Source organism: Phaethon lepturus, unplaced genomic scaffold, assembly GCF_000687285.1.
Source record: "Phaethon lepturus isolate BGI_N335 unplaced genomic scaffold, ASM68728v1 scaffold17190, whole genome shotgun sequence".
Classification (NCBI taxonomy): Eukaryota; Metazoa; Chordata; class Aves; order Phaethontiformes; family Phaethontidae; genus Phaethon; species Phaethon lepturus.
The window spans coordinates 24,776-35,430 of NW_010514210.1; the positions used below are offsets into that span (position 1 = coordinate 24,776).

The window sequence follows — 10,655 nt, forward strand, 5'->3', positions numbered from 1 at the left end:
TTATTCTCCCTGTCCTAATGTTGGCTAGATCTGCTGTGCTGCCATATATCAAACACCACATGCTTTTTCCCTGTCTTTGTTCATCCCACGTCTCTGTCGACACCTAACCAGTCTCAAATTTGGCTGCTGGTCCCATGAAGATAACTTATTTTTAGTTCTATTTCAAAATTGTCTCTGTCTAAACTAGAATCCCAGCTTTGCCAAAACCAAGCTCTTCACAATTCCTTACGAGCTCTCCCTGTTACTTCCTTTCTAAACCATAGTGCAGCCATCTGGTGATTACTCTCAGATTTTGTTTTTCCCTCTGGCTTCAGTAGGAACCATCTTGTTCTCTCATTCATTTGGAATGCCACAGGAACACTTTCCCAGCTGCTTCTTTTGATTATGCCAACCCTTCCATTGATCCCTTCCATTGGCCCCTCTCATAATATCAAAACAAACCAGTTGTCTGCATATAATTCCAGCCTCTGTTTATCTTATGTAGACCTTAAATAGGAGAAGGTATAAATATTTGCTAAGCAGCTTCATTTTTGTGATTCAGATTCTTCTGTAGAGTTAACTTTAGCTAACATACTGACAAAGCCCTTGACAATATCCATGTGCTTGTTTGCTAGACCACTGCCATTTAATCGTGACTGACATAATTTCATTGTTTTCTTGAACTTTCAGTCTGTTCTTAGATATTCATTGTCCCCTAATATAGGATAGGGCCAGAAAAATAAACTTCAGTGGAGATGCTTTCTCTTTCTGCCTGTGCATGTGTTTATTCCCAGTACTACCCCATCATAAAAGTAGTAAGGAAGAAAAAACACGATATATACTATCACTTATTTTCTGGCTCAAAGAGCGTGCGTCAAATAGATATGTACTGTCATATAGATGACACTAGATTTTGGTTTTGTGCTACATTTCAGCACCTAACAGCCTATGTTTAGGGCCATGACCAGGGCCATACACATTCTGGTAACAGAAGGAACTACAAAATCTTCTGGTATTTAATTGGAGTTCAGTTTAATTTAGTTGGAATGTTAGAGTGTTATCAAGCCATATTTGTATAAATCAGTAAGAAAAAAAGAGAGAGAACACCTCCTTTTTTCTATGTACTAAATCCACATTGATTCAGTTCTCCAACATACTAAAAATTTACAAGACAGATTTGCACACACATAGAGCTACAATGGTATGTTTTACCCGTTCCTTTTGTTTAGGTTTTCAGTTTGGTTTTACCTGGTCTTTATTCCGGGCATAGAATACTCTGATTTGCTCTTCAGTTAGCATTTTCTCCTCTGCTGCTTCAATGCCAAATCCTGCATCTCTAATCTGAAATTATTCCGTTATTAGTCAGTGGCATTTGAAAATGGATATATACAAAATCATGTTATTGTAATCTAAAGGTTGATTGATTTTGGAAGCTGTCTTAAATTTAAAATTCTCTGAAATACTTTAAATATAACTGGTACATTTACCTACACTAAAGTTCCAGCTTTCCAAAGAACTTCACTAAATTCAGGTTTACAATGCCCACTAAGTTAATGTTTGTGAAAAATATAGTGCAGTTCAACGTAGGTATTCCTTCTGTAGTTAATAATCCCTTTTATTTAACATTGTATAAACTCATTTTAACCAGTGATTAACATGTAACCACTTCTAAGAATGTTATTATAAACTATATGATAATCATAGAAGTCATATAAATGTATATTTGTCAACAATTGTTGTATTTGGCTAAACTACTTGGCTTTAGAAAACAACAGGTAAACAAAAATAAAATCGATTTTATGATTAACTATTTTAAGTTACCTTACTGCACTAAATTCAAGTATGTGTAAGAGATGCACACTTACATGACATATTAAAATTCAGAGTCCACTGGTATGAGGTTTATACCATATACTGACATTTAAACAACAAAGACACAAACCACCCCAATACTGATCATTTGCCAACATTAATCTACTTACCAGCACTCTGCTCTTTAAAAACCCCTATGATGCTGCTGAGTGTTTCCAGACTACCTTGACAGGGCTGCGTGTGGAAACAGCATGGGTACACACCTCATAAGGCAGGGCAAAGGCAGGGCCAGCAGGGCTAGCAGCTGCCCAGCTCCAGCTAAATTGCTTTTAAGCACTGCCTGCTTTTTTTGCCTTACTGATCTTCCTTTCCGGCCAAGGTAGAGTAATTGCAAAAACAACCTATACAACACTGTGATTTTCTTTCCTGCAAAGGTCACTGGCCCTGTCATAACACTTTTTAAAATGAGCATAGTTTTTTCTTGATATATAGTGTTATGAGGCATTTTTTTGTAGAAGAAACAGTGAGAAACTCCTGTAATTAAAATGTGCTTTATGTATAGTATCATACTCTGGCAGGCAAAACAATTTTTCTTTCACTGTGTGATGGCTTAAACAAATACTGAATTCTTGGATGCACTCTTGCGTATTTGCTGGAATCGCGTTCTTCACTGCAGGAACAAATACTGCACTACTGACAAATACTAATGTACAATTACTAGTGCACATGAATTAGCCTCACCATCTACACACATACATTGTCATATGCGTCTGCACACACACTCTCTTCCATAAGGAACTGGTTAGTAGATTTATGTGTACCTACAATTTTTAAAGATGCTGTGAGAAGGATTAACTTCATCACCACAATTTCTAATTCTCATTTCTATTGCAATATGAGGAAAAAAAGATACTTTTCTGTTTCTAGATTTCATGTGTTTCTCCTCAACACAGTATGAATCCATGTCATACCTCACCTAGTGACACAAAATATTAAAGCAATAGTGTCAATCTGAATACCGTATTATTTCAGATCAAAATTATCTTGCTTTTATCATCCTTATCAGAGAAGCATTAACAGGTCTTGTTCTAGAGTCTGGGCATAAATTAAGATCCACTTAATCTTACAACTTGCTACTATGCCTATGCTAAATAGGATGAATGAACCTTCAAATTTTATCTACCTTTTGTTTAATTTCCTCTACGCGTCCCTCTAAGACATCATCAGGTTTTATAATTCCAACAGAATATCTGACTACTTCTTCTAGGAAAGAGAAAAAAACATGTGTCAATGAATATATTTACCAAAATAAATACATAACTGAATTTTCCATTACCTACAAGTGGGTTTCTCTAAATAATTATCCATTTTAATATTGAGATGGTCAAACAGTAGTTGCAAAAAATAAGCAACTCCAGCACTTAAAGCATATCTTGGAGTGCAGGACTGCCCTTGGCCATCCCTGGAATCCACATTCCTGATGAATCACTAGTGTTTTGGGTCATATGGTGGAGAAATGGTTCACACACAGGTATGTGTGGTGGAAAAGCTACTGTTTAAGATGGGTGCTTTGTTTGAGGAGCCCTGTATGTACAAGACTAGAAATGTGAAAGGAATGAATATTACGAAGGAAAATTGACTAAGTGAAAATCTGTATGAAAATTGGAGATTTCCAGTAAAATATACATTTCTTGTCATAGTAGATGTTTGTTTCCTTAGCATTGTAGATGCTGAAGTCATTTGCAAGAAGTAACCATGAAAGTAACACATGCTTGCTAACACAATCTAATGTTTAAAACAAGAGGTGTTCCTGGTTGTAGACGTACAGTTACAACATCCATAACATACAGATCCTTGCAAAATGACAGAAAGTTGTAAGAAGAGAATATAAACTACATTTTTCTTTGCAGAATCTGAGGTTTACAGTTAAGCATTAGCATGGAATTCAATCAGATCCCAAACACTGTGGAAGAACTTGATAGCTCTAATGGAAACACCAGACTACTGCTTGTTTCCAGTACTAGAAAACACTCATAGGCACTTGTATGCAGTAAGGAATATATTATCACAAAGTGTTAGTGTATTATGGCTTCTGAGGGATCCCTTAATCTGAAACTGAACCCAAGCTGAATACTCTGTTCCCTGATTTTGTCACACATTTAGGTTCTGTGGATTAGTGCAAAGTCTGTATATAATTGCTAAAAGATTTATAATACTGTACTACTAGGTCTCAGAGGGTTTAAAACTGAGGTCAGGAACATGTCACTTGAACCATGCAGTAAAGAAGACATGAAGAGGAAGAATGGACACAACTTAATCTGTGACAGTGATCAAATGCCTTATCACAGGAAAAAAAAAAACAAGATAAAGAAGAAGAGTGAGGGTACTACTACAGTAGTACAGTAGAGTAGGTCTCTAGTAGTAGTACTCTCTCTAGAGTAGGTCTACCCTAGAGTAGGTCTCAGAGGGTTTAAAGCTGAGGTCAGGAACATGTCACTTGAACCATGCAGTAAAGAAGACATGAAGAGGAAGAATGGACACAACTTAATCTGTGACAGTGATCAAATGCCTTATCACAGGAAAAAAAAAAACAAGATAAAGAAGAAGAGTGAGGACAGAGGAGTTTGTTCCATCTGATCATTGACAAATGGCATTCTGTGCATATATGAAGCAGTAGGAAGCTTCAATAGACACAGATAACAATAAGAATAGAAAAGATGTAGGTCCCAGCTCATGACAGGTCTGAAACAAATCGTAGACATGAGAATTACAAGCAGGATGGTGCGTATTTTTCAATCCTTTTGGAACCTTATCCTACTATTGTGAATTTATGCTTTTATGTAAGTCTGTTCGTTAGTACTTAAATCTAGTCTGATGAAAGTTAATGAAAAATAGTCTGAAATACTAGGCATGCCATTCCTTCAGAGATTAACTCTTCCAATCTTCAAAGGTTGCCCCCATCTTGGTGTTGCTAGGTCAGGAACATGTCACTTGAACCATGCAGTAAAGAAGACATGAAGAGGAAGAATGGACACAACTTAATCTGTGACAGTGATCAAATGCCTTATCACAGGAAAAAAAAAACAAGATAAAGAAGAAGAGTGAGGACAGAGGAGTTTGTTCCATCTGATCATTGACAAATGGCATTCTGTGCATATATGAAGCAGTAGGAAGCTTCAATAGACACAGATAACAATAAGAATAGAAAAGATGTAGGTCCCAGCTCATGACAGGTCTGAAACAAATCGTAGACATGAGAATTACAAGCAGGATGGTGCGTATTTTTCAATCCTTTTGGAACCTTATCCTACTATTGTGAATTTATGCTTTTATGTAAGTCTGTTCGTTAGTACTTAAATCTAGTCTGATGAAAGTTAATGAAAAATAGTCTGAAATACTAGGCATGCCATTCCTTCAGAGATTAACTCTTCCAATCTTCAAAGGTTGCCCCCATCTTGGTGTTGCTGTAGAACATCCGAGGGTTAACAAGCACCATCTCAACAAAAGTACATAGCTAACACAGAGACTGTGTAGAAGGGACTTTCAGGCACTAGTTTTACACAGGAAAATTCCTGGCATGTAGCACTGTTGCTATGTGCCAGGGACCTGAATTCTGAAGGTTCCCAAAATGGGATGAAAACACTAATGATGACAACCCAATATCTTAAGTCCTTACAGAAAAATACTTCCCCTCTGTTTGATATCCTCAATCATATCCTCTCATGTTATTAACGCAAAGGAAGGTCTATTGGTGCTGGACATACACAATCCTTAATCAGATAACTAAAAAGACATTTGTTCGTTTTCTTTCTGTTAACATGTCTAAAATAAACCAAATATATTTACCCTCAGGTACATTCTCCTCAACAGTCTCTTCTGATGCTTTCTCCTCTAGGAAAACAAGTTCACATACCTAAGGTAATTGTAAATACAGTAGAAGTACATCATCGGTGTGAAGCTAAAGTCAGCAAACACAGCTGTCAGATCTTTATAACACTTCTATCTTAATGTAATACCATATTTGCTACCCAGGAAAGAGAGCAATTCTAGGAAAGACCTCGGGGCAGCCTGACTTTCTTTAACTGAGTTACAGTTTGTTAAAAGTTTCTTTTTACTGCAAGCAGAGTTCTTTGATCTCCATTTTCACTCAAAACACTGAGACATGACTATTTCCCATGTCTGTCTGTGTTTTGTATGATGAATTCTTATTAAGTTATATGTGAAAAATATTCAGTCCTGAAAGAAAAAGGATGACTAAAACCTTTATGTGCTAGTGACATTTTGTCCATCTCAATTTCTTGCATTAACAGGCTAATCTGTAAATTTCTTAAATTTTTACGAAGTACCATTTAATGGAAATTTCTTTAAAAAACCCCTCATACATGTCACTATGATGTTGAGAAAAAAATACAAAAAATTAAACATTACATTATAGAAAATACTATCACAGGCATTGAGAGAAACTATGTAAGTGTAATAAAAATACTAATTTATATTTACGTATGTTTTGTGCATACCTCAGCACGATTCTTTTGTCCAGCTGCAATTTCCCTCTCTTCTCGCACTAGCTCTGCTATTTTCTTACTTATAAGAGGAGCATTTACACCTCTCACTATTGCAATAATTTTGCCATTCTGTAAAAGAGAAAATAACACTCTCAGTGAGTTTTCATCACTTAGTTTACACATTAGCTTGAGTTTTGGAACACGCTCTATCTTGTTCTTTTTTCCAGCAACAGGACTACTTCCTATGCCCACCGAAGTGAATACCAAATCTACTAGTCCAGAATGAAGCTTGTTTTCTTTTATTTCCTCCCTTCCTTTTCTGTCTCATTTTCTATGCTTATTTCTAGGCTCACCATTAACAGTACAGTTAGAAGTAAAGGCAAATATGGAATTTACTAGCTCTTAACTTCTGTAACACAGGGTTTTCTATCTTTTCATTTGCATTACGTTTCAGTGCATGTTCTACCACACTCGGGAGCACCATAGTGAAGCTAACTACTGGTGATCAAAGATACTGCCAACTGCATTTGGCAGCATTCAGGTTCAAACCTGAAATTGTCCCGAAGGTATTGTTCTCGGCCCTTAGTTGCGGGAATTCAAATCCTAGCACCCTCAAGTCAAAAAACCCCACTGCCTCTACAGTGGAGTCCTAGGAGAATAGTCCTTCTGTATCCATCAAGGAAAGATAATAAATATGTGATTCATTGTTACAATTGATCAGTTGTGAAAAATGCAATTTTAGTTGCTTATGAAGTGTCAGGAAATATCAACTCTTTTTCCCCGAGGGAAGGTGTGCATAAAATAATAATTTCACTGTAGTCACATGTAGACACTTTATGTGAGGCAACCCTGGAAAACTGATTTCTCACTAAGTAACTACCAAAACTGTGGCTACCACAAAATTTTCATGGCTGTAGGTGCAGCAGCCACAACAAAAATGTGCTCGAGAACCACAGATTCAGGCATGGAAAACAGCCTCAAGTAAGCAACATCTGATGAAAACAGCCTCAAGTAAAAAACATTCTGGTAAGACCCCACCTGGAGTCCTGCATCCAGCTCTGGAGCCCTCAGTACAGGAAGGACATGGTTCTGTTGGAGCAGGTCCAGGGGAGGGCCACCAAAATGATCAGAGGGCTGGAACACCTCTCCTGTGAGGACAGGCTGAGAGAGTTGGGGTTGTTCAGCCTGAAGAAGAGAAGGCTCAGGGGAAACCTTATTGCAGCCTGCCAGTACTTAAAGGGCTCTTCTAAGAAAGATGGGGCCAGATTTTTTAGCAGGGCCTGTTGCAATAGGAGAAGGGGTAATGGTTTTAAACTAAAAGATGGTAGATTTAGACTAGATATAAGGAAGAAATTTTTCACTATGAGGGTGGTAAAACACTGGCACTGCTTGCCCAGGGAGGTGGTAGATGCCCCATCCCTGGCAACATTCCAGGTCAGGTTGGATGGGACTCTGAGCAACCTGACCTAGTTGAAGATGTCCCTGCTCATTGCAGAGGGGTTGGACTAGATGGCCTTTAAAGGTCCCTTCCAACGCAAAAATTCTATGATTCTATGATATGATCCTACATACTGTGGAATGTAAAGATATGGTTTATACAGCTTCACATTTCTTTTTAATCTGCTGAAAAATTAATGCAAAAGTAGGCAGCACATTAAAAGAAGCTGATGTGATGTACTTACAACACAAAAAAGAAACACAGGTTCACATTTATTCCTGAATGGTTGCAGAGTCGGAATGCTGTCAGCCTCTGCCTGAAGTCAGATGAAAAAGATTATTTACTTACATAAGTGTGTATATGCATTAATGTATATATATATATGTATTTATAAACCTTTTTGCCTGCAAGAAAACTTAGTCTTACATACTTTGGTGTTACACACTCAAACTGCAGTCTTAAATACAACTAGCAGTCCTTATGGCACTTGCCGGCGATGAAGAATGAACAGGTTTGGCAACACGGGATTGTAACTCTTTGTATTACAGCAGGTAATCATGGAAAAATGCCTTATCCTAGTACTGTTTTCCCACGTAGGTCATAATAACATACATAAGTGAGGAAGTAGTCCATGCAGTCTTGACAGAAGAGATTATTCACTATATTATGTTCTTTATGACACATGTGGTCAACTCTGTGAAAGCACTTGAGATAATCTCTGAACATAACTGCCTACTTTTTTTCTGTATAAACAACACATGAATTCTCTGCAAAAATGCTTTGATCAGGCAATTGAAATTACTTTCAGTAACATGAGAAAGGATGAGCCTGGTCAACATCAGGGAGCAACTGAATCTGTGAAACAAATTTGTCCACTTTAAATATGATAGATACCTCCTATTTTATACTGCTGGTGTAAAGGAATATTTTTACTGCTATAGTTTTGTGGTAATTTATTTTTAAACTCCCCCTTTTTCTTCTCTTAAAGATGAAATACAAAGGAATATTTGGGAAAAGGTGTAACAGCATTTTTCAGGGATGTAAAAATTTTAAATATGACAATCAATAATGTACAGGCTTAAAACTACAAACCGTATAGTCCGGCTTTTGAACGTTTCTGCGATCTCATCAAGGAAAACAAAAGTTGTGGGATATCAGCTCCCTTTCTATTATAGCTCCTTCCATATTTATTACCATTTCTAATCCATCTCGAAACAAAATATTATGAGGCGATATGCAGAAGAGGCAACCAGGCCAAAATTGTGAGCACTCAGTATAAGGACAGTAAAATGAAAGCTCTGTATATGCAGACAGATAAAAAGATATATTTAAAATAAAATGTAAATAAGGTTCCACACAGAATTTACATCCTTACCACTGCAAAATGCAACACATCGTCTTCACCAAATTCATTCTTCAGTTTTCTGAATAAATTCACCACAGCTTTGCAAGGACCACACCAAGCTTGATATACATCTATTACTAAAATTTAATAGTTAGGAATTACAAACAGCTGATGTGGAATTTCTAAAATGAGACATATTTATGAGTGTATTGGAACAGTACTGGGAAGGTGTTCATATGCATCTTTCAGTCCTCTCCTAGTCAATGAATGTATCATGAATACATCAGCGTATTCAGTGTATACATCAGGGTTTCCTCTTTTATTTCAATTACTTTTGACATCAACAATCTACTTCACAATATATTTGAGATGATTAATCCAAACACCTACATTTCTCTCTTTTCCTTTTAATTGTTCTTTTTCTTTTCCCACTGTTAGTTTTCATTCTTGTCTAGATCTTTAGTCTACAGGATTTTCACCTCCATGAGCCCATGCAGATAATTTCATTCCCTTTACTACTCCTCTGTAGATACGATCCCATTACATATTTGTTCCTTCTACCCAAATACAATTCCTAGGAGAGCTAAGAGACATTGCTATTGGGCTGAGTGAACTGAAGATTGTGGATAATACACATCGTAGAACATGCACTCTCAAGAATTCTGACTGATTAACTGCTAAGTACCACTGTACAGTATTAATTTAGTCTGCACAAGATTTTAGGGAAAAACTTCCACAGAAGTGTCTTAACTCCTATCATACAGAATACAACATTGGAAGGGTATTTTCTAAACCTCGGTCTATAGCAGTGCATAAAATAATGGATAATATGATTTGTGACAAGTATTTATTTACCTGTCAGAGAAGACAGTATATATTCATAACAATATACACATTTATATAATCTTTCTTAAAAAGATAATATGGCACTAGTCTTCTAGATTTATGACACGTATTTATTAAAGATGATATGGAAAGTATGAAAAACTGTAAATGTCTTCATGAGAGACTAAACAGAAAATAGTAACAGTTAGTACCTACTACACCATTTGTCAGCAACATTTCATCCCACTGGTTTTGATTGGTTATTATGGCCTGAAATAAAATGAATTGACATTTTAACATCTTAAAAAGGCAGAAAAAAATCTATTCATCTATAGAATTGTTCAAGTAATTAGGATTTATACCTGGAGCTGGGTTTCTTTCTTCTTGCCTGCCATTTCCCTGTGATTATAGGAAACATAGCAAAATACCAAGCACATTTAACAGTTTTTTAAAAGAACATATGACATGCAGAACTGATTTATATGGTTTTCAACCCAGCACTGCCTTCTGATTCCCTTAAAAATTAACTCAACTGAAGCCCCTACAACAATGGCAGTTAACACCCCACGTCAGAATTCTCTGAAGCAATATACAATTTATTTGCAAAACCCACATAACACAAGAAACAGAATAAAATTTAGCTTCCTAATCTCTAGGGTCTTCAAAAGTTTTCGGCCTCAACAATTTTTCAAGCTTATAATTAATCTGTTCAGAATGGCCACAGGGACTTTGCATGGGATGACAGCTGCTG

The 10,655-nt window shown here is 36.6% G+C and overlaps 1 protein-coding gene across 1 annotated transcript in view; it reads right to left on the bottom strand.

The window, feature by feature from the left end:
* Positions 1-10,299, bottom strand: part of NME8 (NME/NM23 family member 8) — an 18,182-nt gene extending 7,883 nt beyond the window's left edge. Inside the window, exons 1-8 of the mRNA XM_010292319.1 lie at positions 10,267-10,299; positions 10,117-10,174; positions 9,110-9,216; positions 7,979-8,050; positions 6,309-6,425; positions 5,638-5,704; positions 2,975-3,051; positions 1,228-1,320 (exon numbers count right to left, since the gene is read on the bottom strand). Of these exons, the coding sequence (XP_010290621.1) occupies positions 1,228-1,320; positions 2,975-3,051; positions 5,638-5,704; positions 6,309-6,425; positions 7,979-8,050; positions 9,110-9,216; positions 10,117-10,174; positions 10,267-10,299 (624 nt within the window). The remainder of the gene's footprint in view (positions 1-1,227; positions 1,321-2,974; positions 3,052-5,637; positions 5,705-6,308; positions 6,426-7,978; positions 8,051-9,109; positions 9,217-10,116; positions 10,175-10,266) is intronic.
* Between the last annotated feature and the right edge of the window lie 356 nt (positions 10,300-10,655).